The sequence below is a fragment of the Acomys russatus genome, chromosome X, assembly GCF_903995435.1.
Source record: "Acomys russatus chromosome X, mAcoRus1.1, whole genome shotgun sequence".
NCBI classification, from domain to species: Eukaryota; Metazoa; Chordata; class Mammalia; order Rodentia; family Muridae; genus Acomys; species Acomys russatus.
In genome coordinates, this window is record NC_067169.1 from 77069164 (window position 1) to 77089792 (window position 20629).

General features: G+C 40.1%; 1 protein-coding gene and 1 pseudogene across 1 annotated transcript; both read right to left on the reverse strand.

The window, feature by feature from the left end:
• Nucleotides 1-3025: 3025 nt before the first annotated feature.
• LOC127185349 (melanoma antigen preferentially expressed in tumors-like) lies at nucleotides 3026-6093 on the reverse strand. The gene is made up of 3 exons (XM_051141841.1): nucleotides 5804-6093; nucleotides 4285-4869; nucleotides 3026-3539 (listed from the first exon to the last, which is right to left on the reverse strand). The coding sequence occupies exons 1-3, from the start codon at nucleotides 6091-6093 to the stop codon at nucleotides 3026-3028; spliced, it is 1389 nt and encodes a 462-aa protein (XP_050997798.1).
• An 11471-nt stretch (nucleotides 6094-17564) lies between these two features.
• LOC127185350 (melanoma antigen preferentially expressed in tumors-like) lies at nucleotides 17565-20629 on the reverse strand (annotated as a pseudogene).

Genomic DNA, 20629 nt, shown 5'->3' on the forward strand with positions numbered 1-20629 from the left:
GGCCAGATCTGTACAGCAATACCAACCCCTGCTGGTACACTAGCCATAGACCTAGACATGGCCCTCAGAGGCAGCCTCAGTCTAGACTTCATTATGGCCCCAGGTTGTGGGGATAGCTGCTAACAACAGGCTCCTTCTCTCCACCCTTGTGCCTCCTGTTCCATCTCTCTTCATACTGCTTAAGCTGCTCCACTTCTCCCTCCCACCCATCTGTCAACCTCATACACTGTGGTGGCTCCTGTTGCAGGCTGCCCATGTGGCTGTCGGGCCCCTGAGTGACATCCTCAAGGGGTGTCTACCACCTGCCTCTGTGCCATGCGCCAGAGAACAGGTCTTTTGGTGGCATGTTCTCTGTCCTCCTTCTCCTCCTCCTGTAAAAAGGTACCCTGGCAGTGCGCCAATGCCTGTAATAGCAGAACATGAAGGTGGACATGAGGACCAAGGGGCCTTGTGGTCCAAGCAGCCTAAGCATTGGGTCCATCTTAGATTCAGCAAGCAACCCTGCCTCAAGCAATTGGGTGGAGGCTGACTGAAGAAGAGACCTTAATGTGATCTCTTCTCCACACCCACATGTCTGTAACATATGCATGTACACAATAAACAAGCAAACTCTGCATACTCAAAGCTCCTGTGGGAAAATGCTCCAGAATCAATATCAACCTGTGAGTCTTTGACATATGACTAAAGAAGATTTTGGGTGTAGATTAGCACTTAATTCTTTGGGAGAGATATTCTTTAAAATTAGCTTTGATCATCTCTGAGCATGGGTTATTTTTCACGTCCGATGAAAGCAAACAGTTGAGAGTAAGCTACATATATATGCCGAGAAAACATATAGTTACATTGGAAAGAGGAAAGCCAAAAGAAAAACTTAAATGAGACTCATGAACTTAAATTTTGATGTTTTCTTTAATATAGAGTGCCGAAATAGTCTGATGTTAACAAGGAAGCAATATAAACCGTTTGCTAGTTGCATTGACATTTTATTAAGTTGTTTACATTCTGTGAAATAACATGGCACAATATAAGCAACATGAAAACTGGGAATGCCATTAATTCTCCATGCTTGTTCCCAAATCTTTGAGATGCTATGTTCAGAAATGCATCAGAATTGCATCTTGTTTTTACTTGTACTTCTTTTTACTTTGATCATCTTTTATCTCAAGGATGTAATGAATACATACTTTACTTTTCTAGGTAAACGTTCAGGTTTTATATCTCCAAAATGTAGTTCAATTTTCATCTTGACATATGACAACTATGAACAAAATTCTGTAGCTTTTAACTGTATTTTTGCTTAGTAGATCTTAAATTCAGTATGTTACAATTTCAAAATTGAAGCAATATAAACATACTGTTGTTTCTAGTTTTTTCTTGCTAGATCTTTAAAACACAGATTTATTTCAGAAAAAAGCACTGTATAAATTATTTTTCTTTTCCTTCATACTTACTAAAATGCACTGGGGTTGACATTTCAGAATGTGACACGAACAAACTAAATTTTACACATTTTTTTCTGGCCTTTTCAATGCAGTTTCACTGCATGTTTCATTTTCAATGAACTCACAAAGTAAGCACATTTCTAATTAATTGCTTTTATATAGTTGTTTTAAAGTAGATCTTAAACAAACAATATGCTTTTCCACTTATATGGTAATCACACTTGCGGCATCAATTATAAAGTACTCCAAGCACATATTTGCTTCACAATATTATAGCAATTGTTAATAGAAAGGAAATAGCAGAACACTCAATCAGAATCATGGCCGGCATGAAAGAACCAGTGGTAAAGAAAACATCTAAAGGAAGAAAAGTAAGTGTTGTCACTTGGCTTCTAAATGTCCTCCCAAGCTCAAATGACGAAATCTTGGACTCAAGCTGATGGCTCCATGGCAGGTGGGTGATAGTTTTGAGCAGGCTAGTTCAAGAACGGCTCCAGGGCAGGTGGTGGAAATTTTAGAGTAGGCTAGCTCGGGGACACAGATGGGTGTAGTCCAGCTTCTGAAGGGGACTCAGGCTCTTCCCCTCTCTCTGCTTCCTGGCCTCATGAGTTGAAAGGGGCTACCTCTGGCACAAGCTCTTTACCATGGTCTGCTTTGCCAAAGATCCAAAGCAGCACAATCAAGCAACCTTGGTGAACCATCTAAAACACAGAAACAACGTTCTCTTCCTTACCCGTCTGTTATGCCAGGTATTTTGTCCAGTGACAGGGGGCAGACATGAAACAGATGTGAGAGAAAGCTTCCAACATGGTAACACTGAATGCATGAATTCTGCGAGAAAAGATCCAGTATCATAAGAGCCCACTAGGCACTGAACAGAAAAGGGAGGAAGATCAAGAAAGATACAACTTACACACCAAGAGTGAAAGATAACTTTCTACTATGCAGGAATGGCAGATAAGGCACAGAAACGTTCAGCCTCTCTCTGAGTGGCTCGAGTCAGGAGCCTGCCTTCCTTGTTTTAGTGTCAGGCAGCCAAATGGATCCTTGGTAAATGTGTAGGAAATAAAAATGAAGATACGCAGTGGATAGTGCCTGTATATTTTTTTTCCTCAATGTTAAATTCGGATAGTTTTCTATAAACAGCTAAACATAGTTTTAAGTTTACGAGTTTAATGCAACTTTAGGGATAAACATGTTTGGCTTCAATCACCACCTGCCCTCCTAAGCCACACGTAGGACAGGTTAGATTGTCACGACTGGTGTTAAGTATCCAGACATAAATCTCATTGAAGATGGAGCTGTGGCATTTCGTCATGTAGTCTTTCCAAATTCTCTACGTAAAATTTAATAGGTAAGATGAAATACTTTCAAGAACAATAGTCAAGAGACACACGGGTCCCCCAAAGTCCTCCATTTTCATCTAAGTTATTCGCTATTGAAATCCGTTATATTCCTATACTTTTTAACTGTATTTTCCTACAACATAAGGATCATTTGTGTTACCTCTATGGGATCAACAATAAAACCTATTCAGCACATAGGGGAACATATCAAGTTGAAACTGTGTTGGACTATGCAATTTAAGCAGTGTAAGTCATCCAACTCATGTCATCCCTTTCAGCTGCCTGCAGCATGATCTTCAACTGCGCATTCACATCAGCAAGTTTCTGTCGATCCAAACTGCTCCGATCGTGCCATCTCCCATAGCAATGCATGGGAATAGGATAAATCACGTATTTCAGCTGCGTCATGGGCGTTAAGTACTCAAGAATTCTCCTGAGCATAGGCATAGTAATGGGATTGGAAGAAAAGCTGAACAAACGGAGGTGGGAACAGCGGCTCAGGGCTGGGGCCAGAATAGAGAGTGCAGCATCTGTTAAAAGGCAATGGTTAATTGCCAGATGCTGCAAGGTACCAGAGAGATTATCCAGGAGACAATAAAAGGGTTCACAATCTTCCCAACACATTGAATTGTTGCTGATATCCAACAACTTTAAATGGTTGACTCGAGGGCTCTGAGACAGAAACTTTAAGTCAGTGTAAGAAAGTTCACAGAATGGCAGTTGCAAAAAATCCAAATCAGCGGATAGTACTCTGCAGAGAGGAAACACACAAGTATTTCTGGAAAATGAGGACTAGGAGAGGGGGGTTATAACCAGGAATCTAGAGTAAAGTATTTTGGACATGTATTGCATTAGCAGCTAATGCTGTGGTCTTTCACATTCTTAGTAGACTTGTGCATCTGTGAAAGATACTTTATCACTTTAACAAATGCTATTTTAACCCTGATGATGCATACAAGATATTGCTATAGAGGTGTGTGGAAAGCTCAGTGAAAATACTATGTACTTAGTAACTAGAATATAATTAAAGGTGGGACTAGTTCTGCTGCTTGGCAGAGATGGGGCAGAGGGTGAAAGCAAACGGAAGCACCCTGTGGCCTGCCCACAAATGACAACCTACACATTCCCGGCCTGAACCTTGGAGACAGCACATTAGGGAAATGGTCTGGCCCATAGTCTATGGGTATACATGGCTATAAGTATCTGCGCCTGCCACAACATAAACTTTCTCTCAATTCCTCCTCTTCATCTCCCAATGGCTAGAGAAGTACTGCACTGCTCTTTTCACCTTCACTGAGCACACTGCCTGCATGTGCTTAGATGACCAGTTTTCTGAAACTATGTTTTTCTCTACAGTTAGAAAAATGTGCCCTTTCTTGGCTGTTTTTAAACCCACAGCATTGCCCATGCTAATATGGAAGGTGAAAGATGAATTCTTTTTCTCATCGTAAAAACAGGCTATTAACGGAAACCCAGTACCTATCCCAAGCTCTTACCTCAGGACATGTTCAAGATGATTGGTGAGGCAGAATGAGGACAGGCTGAGCTCCTTGAGGTGATCCTTACAACTCAGTTGAGAAATGAAATTTCTAAAAGCTCTTCCATTGAAAGATCTACAAGTGATTTTAGACAGGCTAAGTCTATCTAAGTTTACAGCCTGCTTCAGAAGGGACACGACACTAATGAGAGAAGCTTCAACAACTGCCAGGTGAGAAACACATTTCAGATCAAGGTGGCTTAAAGCGCTTCTGCACTCACTCAACTTCTTAATGCGCAAATCACGGCAGCAGAGGTGCAAAGATCCCAAGCTCTGCTCAACTTTACTCAGAAGCAAAGCAAAAAATTCATTTTCCTTAAAGGCCCTATCTAGGGAAAGGCTTACTAGTAATTCCATAGTTGTCTTGGGGGACTGACCCTCAGATTCTGAGCTTGAATTACTACATTGGCTTTCAACTTTCATGAGAGAGCGCTCAGAGTAAGCGCAAGAACGCAAACAGGGTTTGCATGTAGTAGTGATCACAGGGCATTTGGTCTTGCAGCCAGGATGCTGAGTTAACTCTAGGATCCTCAGTTTAGGGCTCCTGTAGGTTAAAAAAAAACAAAGAACATCTGAGAGGTAGTAAATATTAATATAACCAAGCAGGATCAATAATAATTTGTAGTGACAAAATGATCATCTCTCTTTTTTTTCTTACATATACCAGCCTTAAGCAAGACTTTCCTATGCAAATACTATATCCTTTACTATCATTGACTATTTTATATATCAATTAATTCAATTAATTCTCACAGGCCTTGCTGCTCGTGCCTCCATTTTATGTATATCTATCAACAGAAGCCTCATGCACCTCTATTACCAAAGTAAAACCCTCTGTAAGACCTCAGTTTTTAAGATAGCCTCATATGACAGACCAAACACCTTACACCCATTTTCAACACTTACCATAACAAACTGTGGAAGATAAAATACCATAGCTAGCTGGTGTTCTCTTTCAACGGGTATGCCTAATGCACTAACGCAGCGTGAGAAAAAGGGTCAAACTTTACCACTGCTGTCAGTGCATCTTAAGCCCATCCACTGAGGCAACATTGAACAACAGAACAAAGTTATCTTGGGATCTCCTCAAGTTCATGCATTACTGTGCACTCAGAAAAATCACTTTATTCTTGGTTTACATTCCTTATATTGACTTACGGCCAACAAGTCTTTCCCATGAAAAGTAAACAGCGCTCACGACTGTTTCCTTTAATTCTCCACCAATCCTCAGCAGACTTAACACTCAAGTCTTTCTTCAATGTAAATAGTAATACCACAATTCAAATCCATCAACAGTGTTCTCGATCCCTTACATTCCATATTCAACATTGTAAGACACTTGTTTCAAAGTCAACTCAAGGTTTAGACTAACAGTCTCATCTTCTCTTTCACTACTAGCCTACACTACCTCTGAGAGAATAGCAGACAATGGCATAACCTCCTGTATCTTACTACACCTCCATTATACAGAGTCTTACCTAAAAGCTGGGTTCTCAGCAGGAAAAAGCTGAAGACTCTCAACCATGACTTTCCACAGTTTGGGCTGGGCTTCCTGCATGCGTAATGGCCCAACATGGAGGCAGAAAAATGGCCAACTCTTCACCATTGCTGAAAGTATCTTCTCATGTCTACCCTTGAGGGCAGCAGTGAACAATGGAACAAAAAGCTCCCCTGGGATCTCCTGGAGAGCTTGAATTGCTAAAGGCTCATGGTGGAAAAGACACTGTATAGCAATATCAAACAGTGTGGGTGGTTCCTTGAAGTCCATCTTAATGAATCTGCATCAGAGTGAGAATCATTGAGAAAACTTGACAATATCCACAGTTTCTTCTTTGCAACCATTATTAACAACATGATAACTTTTGGTAGTAAAACAGCCACTTCTAGAGTCCTCTACTTGTAGCCAATAGACATATGCCTATGAGTATATTATGGCCTATTTGTATATGAATATACATATAACAAGTGCTTTACATATATATATATATACATATACATATATATACACACACTCACATAAACCTGTGAAAGTGATGAAATGCCAATAGAAATGAACACTGTTAGTAGAACACAATTTTGGTCATTTAGAGACACGATATTTCATCTCAATAGTATACAAGCCATCAAAAAAGAAAGTGGAAATATATAGAAAAGGGATAGCATCATCATTATCTTTAGAGAATTCTAAGAAATCAAATTAACAGGGATTAAAGAGAAAAAAAAAAGAATGTCATTCTAGTCCATAACTTGTCATCCTGGCATCCTCCTCATGGCATGTAGAGATACACCAAAATTGCAAGAGATATAAATAAAAGAAAATTGTTAGGGGCTTCAAACTGACCTGAGCCTATACCCAGAAAGACTAGTCACAATACAATCATATAATAAAAATAATGTATCCTAAAGGTAAAGGGAGAACTACAGTTTAATGAAACAACCCTCACAAAGATGTCTAATTAAAATCCTTACGTTTTCTCCCATATGTGGTAAGAGTCTTCCTGAAAATAGAACTTCTAAGCGTGTAGTGAGGGTGCCACGTACAGTGTCAAAATGGGAAAAGAATTACAGGACATGTTAGTGTAGGGTAGAGGAAGGTATGAAAATACACAGTGAATTCCATTAACATAAATAACTAATGTATGTTAAAAATGAAGGGACCCATGTGAAAGGGAGACGAAAAATCCCTTGGCTTTCAAGGGATGGGAGGTTTGGAAAGTGTAGAGAAGACTGAGTTGAAGGTGGGAATATGCTTGAACTACACTATGTGATATTTTCAAATAATCAATGAAATTATTTTTAAAAATAAAGAAATGCAATTTCCATATCGGGAACGCGGTTTCTGAGAAAGTGTAAAGTCAAAGAGGCCATGAGGATCATTCAACGAAATACGGTATTTATAGGGAAAAAGCAAAGCGGGAAATTAAGAGTCTGATAAAGCAAAAGGCAATGCAGAATCAGAATATTCGTAACTATTCCTTTTAATACCAAATAAAAAAGTTTACTGTGATAAATTGTACTCAGACATCTATACAGTTCCTTGACATGTACTCAACTGCACATAAACACCTATCATAAACACAAATGCAACAACTTAAAAATAAATCAAAATTAGAGAAACAAGCAAAACAATAATGTAGGTTAAGAAAAGATAAACCTTAGATGTTCCAGTAGCATGCTGTCCTTGTGGGTGACATAGGAAATCACTGACATCAAACCCCTAACACAACTTTCAGGGTGATTTCCATGTCCAATCTAAAAAACACATGAAATACTAATCCCCTTGCATGGGCAGCTGCAACCTCATAATTAACAAATGGGTGAGTCTCTGGAGAGAGGGAGAACCTGCCTCCCCTAAAGGTTAAAAAGTTTTGAATAGATAGTGGGCTTAGTGGGAAACACAGAGGAGGGTGCAAGTGCACACACACACACACACACACACACACACACAGAGAGAGAGAGAGAGAGAGAGAGAGAGAGAGAGAGAGAGAGAGAGAGAGAGAAGCTGTCAGACTACTGACCTTTGACTCATCAGTGATCAGCACCAACCTATAAGTTAATAAAGATGAGCAAGTCCAAAGTCAATTCTCAGTTCTCACATTCCAACAGTGGACCTAGAAACAAGCATCTTTGAGACGTAGACATTAAATACAAACTGTTTATCCCATTGTGTTTTCTCTTTTTTTTTTTCTCCAGAAGAGCTTTCTATCATTTATACCTTCCAGCACTTTAAACCTTCTAGTTTTTATTCCTTTTCATTACATTTACCTAGTTTGTTCACGTATTTGTTCTTAGTAGTGCACTTCTATCCTTGTCCTTTCCCCTCCACTTCCTAACATGCTTCTATTTTTCCCTTCTCCACTTTCCTTTCTTTTATTAGGCATTGCATGTCCCTGTGTGCTCCCACCCACCCAACTCATTTGGTCAGCTTACTATTTCCACTTTGGTCCACATTCAGTTTTAACTCTATGGTTCACTGCACAGTATATTCGTGATTCCTCTTCTTTTCTCATTTGTGATGTGGTCGTTGGATGTAAGCAACTTTGTGTCTCTTTACAGACATGGTCTATAATGGTGATCCAGTGCTTATTTTTGGTCCTCTCTAAACAGTACTGAAGATTTACCCCACTGGAGGAGGCTGCTCACTAACATCTCCAAATAAACTGTGAAGAGATACCAAGAGCAGGTGACGGAGACATCACAGCACAGATGCATAGGTCATATGAAAAGCATGGGAAACGGTCATAACCTCTCAAATGTGTAAACTAAAGACAATGAAGTGGTTGGAGGGCTCCACTGAGAATTCAAACGCCACACGAAATAGGACTCTCGGGGGTTTCAGAGAAGATTCAAAGTAGCAGGTGAAGGAATTCAACTAAGGACCTGGAGATGCAAACCAGAAACGTGCATGAGTAGTCAGCTGGACATTGTGAGTTTGAAAAGAGAAAAAATAGAAACATTAGAACTAAATAACAAACAAACAAAAAGCAGGGTAGAAAGGTTTACCTGCAGACTGTATCAGTTAACCTAAAGAATATTAGGACTGGAAGAAAGATTCTAAAAAATTCTCCACTTAAACATCAAGATCATATAAGAATTAAATAACCAAGGTGAAACTCTGGCAAGACCTAACTCAGGTCCTGCAGCATGCTCACCGCCAACAGCGGACCATCATCAAGGTGGTTTCTTATCAAGGACACTCGGTGTTTCCAGCGACACAAATCACTAAAGGTAATACAGCTCAGAACATAGGATTAGAGCAGAGAGCATGGGATGATCCAAAAAAGAGACAGCAAAGAGTGCTGGCTTAAAATAGACATATCCTAAGAACGGAAGGACACACAGAAAAGGTCTTGTGAAAAGATACAGATATGCTCATGACAAAAGCTCTGAAGGTTCTAAGAGCACACTGCTCGACATGAAATGCTTCTACATGGCCAACTTGTAGCTGACATTAATCTAAACAGTGAAAACCAGAGACTTCTTCATCTAAAGTCAGGGAATAAGACAATGGCGCCTGCTCTCTAAAACCCTTTCCAATATGCTGCTGGAAGGTTTTGCCTACGACAATGGAAGTAAGTGGGATATAAACAAGAAAGGATGGGGTTAAATAATCTCTCTCTGGGCAAGTGAAAAGCTCAAAGGGTTAAAAGAGTACAAACACTCAAACACAAGCACTAAGATGTACCTAACACTTTCACTAATGAAGCAGGATTCACAGCAACATAAAAATCCAATTCACACTCACCAAAAACACATGATACTATGAAAAGGAATCAGAAAAGCAATTGCATGTAAAGTTGTTTCAAAATTTAAAACACCTAGGAGTAAACCCGAGGGAGTGAAATACCTGAGCAAATGAAACTTTGAAACACTGAAGAAATGCAAAGAGACACTAGAAGAGAGAAAGGCTTCCCATTCACACAGATGAGGCAAATGACCATGTTACTGAAAGTTACACACAGGTACAACGAAATGCCTTGCAATACACCAATTATATTTAGCACGAACTAAAAGCATGTTCCAAAATACAGAGACAAGAACAAAAGACCACAGTTAGCCAAGGCAACGGCTGCAGCAAAGCAATGCTGGAGGAAGTACAATACTTGTTCCCAGATGACACTATGGAGCAACAGAAACAAAAATGCTACTACAGGAAAAAGAAACATATGTAGACCCCTAGATTGGAATAGATGGCTCAGACGTATAGCCAGAGGCACTTATATTTTTTAAATCATCTTTTTGTTTTTGGGGACAGGGTTTCTCTGTGAATCACAGCCCTCCCTGTCTGTCCTGGATGCCCTTTGTAGACCAGGCTGGCCTCGAACTCTCAGTGGTCTGCCTGCCTCTGCTTCCCTCAGTGCTGAGATTTCAGGCCATTGTCCCTCACTCTTCACCAAATCTAAACCAACATAGATCACAGTTCCTAATGTGTGATGGTACATACTGAAACCTCTCTCACAAAAACAGGCTGAAAATGCTTTAAGATATAGGCATATCAAAGCCTTTCTAAAAAAGGACCCTGGAGACAGCTTAGGAAACAACAAGAACTGACTAATAGGACTGTATGAAGTAAACAAGCTTCTGCCAAGCAAAGAAAAAAAGTAAGAGTGAACAGACAAACCTCAGCATGGCCACAATGCTTTCCCACTATCTGACATGATTAATATCAACAATCTATAAAGAAGTCAACATTTAATCACCAAATAAAGGAACCTCCAAATCAACACATGCCAAATGCACTGAACAGTTCTCAAAGGAATACACACGGCCAATTAATGGATTTTATGGTGTTAAATATCATAGTCATTAGATAAATGTTCATCAAAAGCATTCTGAAAGTATATGGTCCCAGTCAGAAAGGGAGGGATCAAGAAACCAAGTAACAGCCAGGCACAGTTAGACATTACGCCCCTCCAAGCCTGAGGTCATTTGTTCTTTTCCTAGGAAGGATTAATATTAAAGGAAGATGAAGATAATATTTACTGAGCGCTTAGAGACAGATATTTTACTGTAGCCCTTAAATACATCTCTCATTTAATTTTGAGGTATAATTGAAGCATGTTTCTGCCATTATAGCAGCAATTTGAAAGATTCCTAATGGATATGAAATGTCCAAAGATCAGGCAACTAGAGAATGGTAGCATGCAAGGCTGAGCCCCCCTAGACAGTTACCTTGCATGTGGCCTAGTCTGAGAGGTGAGGCCAGCATGCAGGCAGCTGTTCACCCAACATCCTCTGCTCTGCTGTGCTTTGTTTCGATGTTTCATTTCTTCTTTCTGGAGCTTAGTAAAAACGTTTTACTATAGCTCTTTAAGTAAACAGTAGAGTGACAGGCCGGAGTGATGGCTCACTGCCCTTCCAGAGGACCCAAGTTTGATGGCAAGCACCCGTATCAAGTAGGTCACAACTCCTGCTAACTCTAGCTCTAGGAGATCTGACACTCTTTTCGGCCCTCCGAGGGCACTGCATTCATATGTATGCACAAACACATGCAATTTTAAAATAATATATAATTTTTTTAAACGAAGAAAACAGAGTTGGGCACAGTGGCACAGGCCGGTATTCCCAGCACTACGGTACCCCTCTGTGAGCTCAAGGCTAGCCTGGTCTACAAAGAGATTCCAGGACAGCCAAGGCTATACAGAGACCCAGTCATGAGAGAAAAAGAAAGAAAGAAATTAAGAAAGATAAAAAAAAGAAAGAAAGAAAGCAAATAGCTGGGTTTGGGATGCCTTTATTCCCAGCACCCCTGAAGCAGAGGCAGGCCGACCTCTGTGAAATCTAGGCCAGCGTGGTCTACAAAGCCAAGTCCAGGACAGCCAGGACTAAAAGAGAAAACCTGTCTCGATAAACAAAACAAAATAAAACGAGAAACAATTTGTTTAAAATAAAGAAGTAAACAAATAACAAATGCTGAGGAGGATGTAGGGAAAAGAAACAGTTACACATTGATGTTGGCAATTTCAGGAAGACAAATGTAACATAGGTTGTCTCATATGCAATATTTAGACTTAAAGATGTATTCACACACATATGTGTAATACATATGTAGACATGCACCCAGTTGTTCCCTACTTATATTGAGCTGATAATGTTCTTTTCTCCCTCCATCCCTTTTCCTTTTCCTATAATCCTTCTACTTCACACAATCAGTCCTTATTTTACATTTATTAAATATATACATATACATTATAAGCTGTGCGTGTTGGCAAAGGCTTTTCATCCCAGCACAAGGCAGGCAGGGGCAGGAGGATCGCTGTGAGTTTGAGGCCGGCCTGCTCTACAAAGAGAGTCCGGGACACCCAAGGCTATAACAGAGAAACTAAAAAAGGCAATATGTGTATATGTATATGTACATATAGATATATATGTATTTTATATAGTGTGCTAAAAAATATATATGTGTTTGTAAATGTCACAACAACACCCATTATTGTGCATATAATGGAATATTCTTAAGTGAGACAAACACAGATTGACAGAAATTGAAAAAGATTTAACGGGTGCCTGACCAGGAATCTTCAGATATGTTCAGCTTGTAAAGTTTGGTGGTGATAGTGGAATTGTCCTTGTAGATGTGACTATGGAGAAACGATGACTAAACTCACTGAAGTATCCTAAATGGAATCGTGGACCACAGTGACAACATTATGTGATTAAACCCATCAAATACAAATTAAATATGTGGTTTACTTATTAGGACTTCAGCAATATTCATCTCCCTGTTTCTGGTAACTCTTTTAGAGTTCTAAGTTGTGTATACTAGGGTAATATGGGGGCAGGAAAACTGTGTCATGAGCCTAAGTTCAGTTTATAATCTAAAGAGGTTGTGAGATACACATCTGTAATGACATCACTAGAGACAGAAGCCGGGGGAACGTAAAGAGCCGTGAGAAGTTGCATGGCCACCGTGACTGGAAAAATCCCAAAGCATCTGAGAGCCTATTACACTAAACAAAATCACGGCCCTCTACGGCAAGTATGAAAACAAGGTCCATGAGCATGTACTTGCTCTTCACGTGTGAAAACCAAGCTAAATTAATTAAATCCTGTAGAAAGCGAAAGACAAATCTACACAGTTCGGTCCTTACTGTTTTAAAGAGCTGGCCCGTAAGAGACGTTGCGGCAGGTTGACGCAGAACTCCAAATCCTCGCAGCACAGCTGTAGAAATACCAAGTCCTTCTCAGGGATATAAATCTCCTGAGCTACCGCTACCTCGGGAGAAAGGCCGGCCTCCAGAGACAGCACCACCTCATGAGAACCGCACCAAAGGCAAGCAGATTCAGAACCACTGGGGAATCCCTCCAGGTCACAGATTAATCCCTCTGCCCTTGTCATTTAGCCCCAAACAGGTTTAACTTACTCGTAGTTTACCTAAGTAAGAAGGTTCATGTGTTCAGCAGCGGCAGCCACTCATTTTCGGAGAGGCTTTCCCCATGGCGGCACAGGCGTCCCAGGCCACGAGAATGAGGAAGCCGCCCTCGAAACAGTCCCGCCTTCTCCAGTTTAAACCAGTCACTTGAGAAATCTGATTGGTTCCTCGGCCTCACCTGACTTGTCACCAGATACTTCCGCCATCCGTGTGCGCCGATCATCTGCCGCATTGCTAGGGGGCTCGGCGTATGCGCCAGTCCACTTCCCTAAATACTCTTAGACTAAGAAAAAAGAAAGTCACCCATAAAAATTAAACCCACCTCTGAGTGAGACATAACCACCACCTGGCCTCAGATTTTACTAAGCCTGGTCTCAGGCTCAGACAGACAGCCATCACAGTTAGTGGAAACACTACCGGAGGTGTTTCATTCAAACTGGAGGAGCTCCTGGAACTCGCTCTGTAGATCAGGCTGTCCTCAGTTGGAACTCACAGAGATCAATGCTTGCCTCTGCCTCTGGCTACACAGAGGATTTTTGTCTCAAAACAAAACAAACAAACAAACGAAGCCAACAGAAATTAAATATAGAGGCAGGCCGTAGTGGCGCAGGACTTTAATCATATTTTTGTTTAGATTTGAGAACTTCTATGATTTTGCTGAAAATATTTTCTGTGCTTCCTTTTTTCTCTTTCTTTTTAACTATTATTCAGAGGTAGGGTCTTTTCATTACATCCCAGATTTCCTCGTTGTTTTGTTGTTGTTTTTGTTACTGTTTGTTTCTTTTGTAAACATTTCTCTTTGATTTCATAATCATTCTTTTTTTTTTTCTACCCTGATATAGTCTCTTTTTCACTTCATTCAGTTTGATGATTAGACTTTCTGGTTTTCTTTTTCTTTTTCCTTTTATGCTTCTTTGTAGTTTATTTCAGGGTGGGTTTTCTTCTATGTTTGTATCCCTTCATTCAATTTTTCATGCTTTTAATTTTTCATTATCTAATTTAAGTGTTTGTATTTTCATGGTCTTCATTCAGTAATTTTTCCATTTCTTCTTTTAGCTCCTTGCACTTGTTAACAAGTGCTAATGTGAAATTCTTATATATCAGCTAAGTTGTTTTCATCTGATCAAATTATAGTGGCTATTGCTAATTTCTTGAAAATAGAAATTGTCTTGGCTGCTCGTGCAGTTTGTGTTTTGCAGTGGGATCTGGACATCTAGAGTTAGGATGTTTGTGGTGTTTCTTGGTCTGTACAGCTACTCTCATCTTCGTTGAGTATATTTGGATGTTTGTTGTTACTCCACTTGTCAGGTTCAGACTCTGTGTTCAGACTCCAAGAAGTTCCAGACTGGCATAGTGGGTGGGGTGGTAGATAGTGAACAAGGGACAAATTTCCACATCTTTCAACTTTCAAGTGGTAGACTCCATTGTTTTAAAGTGTGTGCAAAACGTTTAATGCAATTTCAAGTTATTATATCTAATTAGGAATCCGTCGTTCAGAGGGAGCCACAGTGAGTGGATCAGGGCCTAGCTCATAACAGAACCCTATAGAATCTTCTTATTACGACTGATATTTCTGTATCCACTGACTCTGCAGTGAAACATTTGAGGTTAAATTTACCACATTATACTGACAAGGAATAGAAAGGGAAATATCCCAGTGACCAACACTTATGATGTCCTGACATATATATGTGTGGCTTTCTGCTGGATTTTCTATCCTCACAATCCCCAAAAGTCGATTATAAATTCAGACTTCCTATGTGTAAAAAAATGAAACTGGACCCATATTTGTCACCTTGCACAAAATTCAAATCCAAGTGGATTAAAGACCTCAACATAAAATCAGAGACACTAAGCCACTTAGAGGAAAAAGTGCGAAAGAGCCTGGAACATATTGGCACAGGAGACAACTTCCTGAACAGAACACCAACGGCCCAGGCCTTAATGTTAACAATTAATAAATGGGACCTCTTGAGGCTGAGAAGCTTCTGTAAGGCAAGAGACACTGTCAAGAGAACAAAGCGACAGCCTGCAGACTGGGAAAAAATCTTCACCAACCCTACATCTGACAAAGGTCTAATACCCAAGATATATAAAGAACTCAAGAAATTAAACACCACCAAACTGAATAACCCAATTGAGAAATGGGGCTTGGAACTAACCAGAGAATTCTCAACAGAGGAGTATCAAATGGCTGAGAAACACTTAAAGAAATGCTCAACTTCCTTAGTCATCAGGGAAATGCAAATCAAAACAACTCTGAGATTCCATCTTACACCCATCAGAATGGCTAAGATCAAAAATTCAAGTGACACCACATGCTGGCGAGGATGTGGGGAGAGAGGAACACTCCTTCATTGCTGGTGGGAATGCAAACTAGTACAGCCACTTTGGAAATCTATCTGGTGCTATCTCAGAAAAATGGGAATAGGGCTTCCTCAAGACCCAGCTATTCCACTCCTTGGAATATACCCAGAAGATGCTCTAGCACACAACAAGAAAATTTGCTCAACCATGTTCATAGCAGCCTTATTCATTAATAGCCAGAACATGGAAACAGCCTAAGTGTCCCTCAGTAGAAGAATGTATAAAGAAACTGTGGTACATATACACTATGGAATACCACTCAGCTATTAAAAACAAGGAATTCCCGAAATTTGTGGACAAATGGATTGAGCTAGAAATGATCGTAATGAGTGAGTTAACCCAGAAGCAGAAAGACTCAAACGGTATATAGTTATTTATATCTGCATACTAGCAGAAGGGGCATGTCCCACGAAAGCCTTCACTTACCAGGAAACTGGGACAGAGGGGAGAACATCCTATTGGGATCTAGATGAGAGAAGCATAGGAGAATAGCAAGTAGATGGATCCAGAGGGTCCTAGAAACCTACAAGTAGAACATTATGAAAGGCATATTTGGGCCCAGGGGTCCCGCTCAAACTAAGGCACCAGCCAAGGACAATATAGGCGGTGAATTTTAAACCCCTACCCATATCTAGCCAATGGTCAGAACATTCTCCACAGTTGAGTAAAGAGTGGGATATGACTTTCTCACATACTCTGGTGCCCCATATTTGACCATGTCCCCTGGAGGGGGAGACCTGGTGGCACTCAGAGGAAGGACAGCAGGTTGCCAAGAAGAGACTTGATACCCTATGAGCATATACAGGGGGAGGAAATCCCCCTCAGTCACAGTCATAGGGGAGGGGAATAAGGGGAAAATGGGAAGGAGGGAAGAATGGGAGGATACAAGGGATGGGATAATATTGAGATGTAATATGAATTAATAAAAAAAATTTTTAAAAGATTCAAATAAAAAAAAAGGATTGTTATCTCAGCCAGACAGTATATCAGCACTTGGCAGACTGATGCTATAGTAGTGTGAGCACGGGGGAAGGCTGGAGTACAGTGCAAGAAGTCTCAAACAATAGCAAAAACAAACAAAAAAAGTAAGACGGTAACTGGAAAGAACACATTTTTATGGATTATGTAATGGACTCCCAAGAGACTATAATGATTAAATATTAGAAGAATGTCACAGACTGTAAGAAAAATGCCAGATTCACCTATTGTTTGAATACATAGGGTTTTAAATTAAGCCTGAACTTCTGAAAATATTTCCAGAGTAACTTAAGTGAAAAGTAGTTACTTTTATATGAGCCCATGTCTCTGCAACTTTAGTGCTGTGGGGACAGAGAAGTAGAATCTAAGAGCTTCTTGGCCATTTGCTCTAATCAAAATGATGTTAATAGTTTATTGCAATGTACAAAGAATGAGAGACCTTGGAAAAATAATCCTTAAATGAGATGTCACACTGATTTTCTTCATAGATTAAATATTAGTTTCTGAATTTTATTTTATTATTACTTTTTCAGTTATAATAAAAACAAGCGACTAAACAACAACAACAACAACAAAAAACCCAAAAAGACCAACTTTCATACAACTTTAGGGATAAACATGTTTTGCTTCAATCACCACCTGCCCTCCTAAGTCACAAGTAGGACAGGTTAGATTGTCGCGACTGGTGTTAAGTATCCAGACATAAATCTCATTGAAGATGGAGCTGTGGCATTTCGTCATGTAGTCTTTCCAAATTCTCTATGTAAAGTTTTAGTAGGTAAGATGAAATACTATCAAGAACAATAGTCAAGAAACACATGGGTCCTCTCAAAGTCCTCCATTTTCTTCTAAGTTATTCTCTATTGAAATCAGTTACACACCTATAATTTGTAACTGTATTTTCCTACAACATAAGGACCGTTTGTGTTAATGGTTAACAACAACAACATCAACAACAACAACAAACCTATTTATCACTTAGGGGAACATATGAAGTTGAAGTTGTGTTAGACTATGCAATTTAACCAGTGTAAGTGATCCAACACATGTCGTCCCTTTCTGCCTCCTGCAGCATGATCTTCAACTGCGCATTCACATCAACAAGTTTTCTGTTGATCCAAAACAGACCCGATCGTGCCATCGCCCATAGCAATGCATGGGGATAGGATAAATCACGTATTTCAGCTGCGTCATGGGCGTTAAGTACTCAAGAATTCTCCTGAGCATAGGCATAGTAATGGGATTGGAAGAAAAGCTGAACAAACGGAGTTGGGAACAGCGGCTCAGGGCTGGGGCCAGAATAGAGAGTGTAGCATCTGTTAAAAGGCAGTGGTCAATTGCCAGATGCTGCAAGGTACCAGAGAGATTCTCCAGGAGACAATAAACGGGTTCACAATCTTCCCAAAATATTGAATTGTTGCTGACATCCAACAACTTTAAATAGTTGACTTGAGGGCACTGAGACAGAAACTTTAAGTCGCTGTAAGAAAGTTCACAGAATAGCAGTTGCAAAAAAATCCAAATCAGCTGGTAGTACTCTGCAGAAAGGAAACAAACAAATATTTCTGGAAAATGAGCACTATGAGAGGGGAGTTATATCCAGGAATCTAGAGTAAACTATTTTGCACATATTTTGCATTAGCAGCTAATGCTGTGGGCTTTCACATTCTTAGTAGACTTGTGCATCTGTGAAAGATACTTTATCACTTTAACAAATGTTATTTTAATCTTGATGATGCATACAAGATATTGCTATAGAGGTGTGTGGAAAGCTCAGGGAAAATACTATATACACTTAGTAACTAGAATATAATTAAAGGTGGGACTAGTTTCAGCTGCTTGAAAGAGATAGGACAGAGGGTGCAAGCAAATGGAAGCTCCCTGTGGTCTGTGCACGAATGACAGCCTCCACATTCTCGGCCTAACCTCGGAGATAGCACATTAGGTAATTGGTCTGGCCCATAGTCTATGGGTATACGTGGCTATAATTATGTGCGCCTGTGCCACAACATAAAGTTTCTCTCAATTCCTCCTCTTCACCTCCTGATGGCTACAGAAGTACTACACTGTTCTTTTCACCTTCACTGAGCACACTGCATGCATGTGCTTAGATGACCAATTTTCTGAAACTCTGTTTTTCTCTTCAATTAAAAAATGTGCCCTTTCTTTGCTGTTTTTAAACCCACAGCATTGCCCATGCTAACATGGAAGGTGAAAGATGAATTTTTTTCTCATCTTAAAAACAGGCTATTAAACGGAAACCCAGTACCTATCCCAAGCTCTTACCTCAGGACATGTTCAAGATGATCAGTGAGGCAGAATGAGGACAGGCTGAGCTCCTTGAGGTGGTCCATACAACTCAGTTGAGAAAGGAAATTTCTAAAGGCTCTTTCATTGAAAGATCTACAAGTGATTTTAGACAGGCTAAGACTATCTAAGTTTACAGCCTGCTCCAGAAGGGGCACGACACTAATGAGAGAAGCCTCAACAACTGCCAGGTGAGAAACACATTTCAGATCAAGGTGGCTTAAGGCGCTTCTGCACTCACTCAAATTCTTAATGCGCAAATCACGGCAGCACAGATGCAAAGATCCCAAGCTCTGCTCAACTTTACTCAGAAGCAAAGCAAAATATTCATTTCCCCTAAAGGACCTATCAAGGGAAAGGCTCACTAGTAATTCCATAGTTGTCTTGGGGGACTGACCCTCAGATTCTGAGCTTGAATTACTACATTGGCTTTGGACTTTCATGAGAGAGCGCTCAGAGTAAGCGCAAGAACGCACACAGGGTTTGCATGTAGTAGTGATCACAGGGCATTTGGTCTTATAGCCAGGATGCTGAGTTAAATCTAGGATCCTCAGTTTAGGGCTCCTGTAGTTAAAAAAAAACAAAGAACATCTGAGGGGTAGCAAATATTAATATAACCAAGCAGAATCAATAATAACATGTAGTGACAAAATGATCTCTCTTTCCTTTGTCGCTCCATATACCAGCTATCAGCAAGACTTTCCTATGCAAATACTATATCCTTTACTATCCTTGACTGTTTTATATATCAATTAATTCTCACAAGCCTTGCTGCTCGTGCCTCCATTTTATGTATATCTATCAATAGCAGCCTCATGCACTCTATTACCAAAGTAAAACCCTCTGTAAAACCTCAGAGTTTTTAAAAATAACCTCAATTGATAGACCAAACACCTTACATCCATTTTTTAACACTTACAATAACAAACTATGGAAGATAAAATACCATAGCTAGCTGGTGTTCTCTTTCAACGGGTATGCCTAATGCACTAATGCAGCGTGAGAAAAAGGGTCAAACTTTACCACTGCTGTCAGTGTATCTTATGCCCATCCACTGAGGCAGCACTGAACAACAGAACAAAGTTATCTTGGGATCTCCTCAAGTTCATGGATTACTGTGCACTCAGAAAAATCACTTTATTCTTTGTTTACATTCCTTATATTGACTTACTGCCAACAGTCTTTCCCATGAAAAGTAAACAGCACTCATGACTGTTTCCTTTAATTCTCCACCCATCCTCAGCAGTCTTAACACGCAAGTCTTTCTTCAATGTAAATAGTAATACCAGAATACAAATCCATCAATAGTGTTCTCGATCCCTTACATTCCATATTCAACATTGTAAGACACTTGTTTCAAAGTCACCTCAAGGTTTAGACTAACAAGTCTCATCTTCTCTTCCACTACTAGCCTACACTACCTCTGAGAGAATAGCAGACAATGGCATAACGTCCTGTATCTTACTACACCTCCGATACACAGAATCTTACCTAGAAGCTGGGTTCTCAGCAGGAAAAAGCTGAAGACTCTCAACCATGACCTTCCACAGTTTGGGCTGGACTTCCTGCATGCTTAATGGCCAACATGGAGGCAGAAAAACGGCCAACTCTTCACCATTGCTGAAAGTATCTTCTCATGTCTACCCTGAAGGCAGCAGTGAACAATGGAACAAAAAGCTCCCTTGGGATCTCCTGGAGAGCTTGAATTGCTAAAGGCTCATGGTTCAAAAGACATTGTATAGCAATATCCAACAGTGTGGGTGGTTCCTTGAAGTCCAT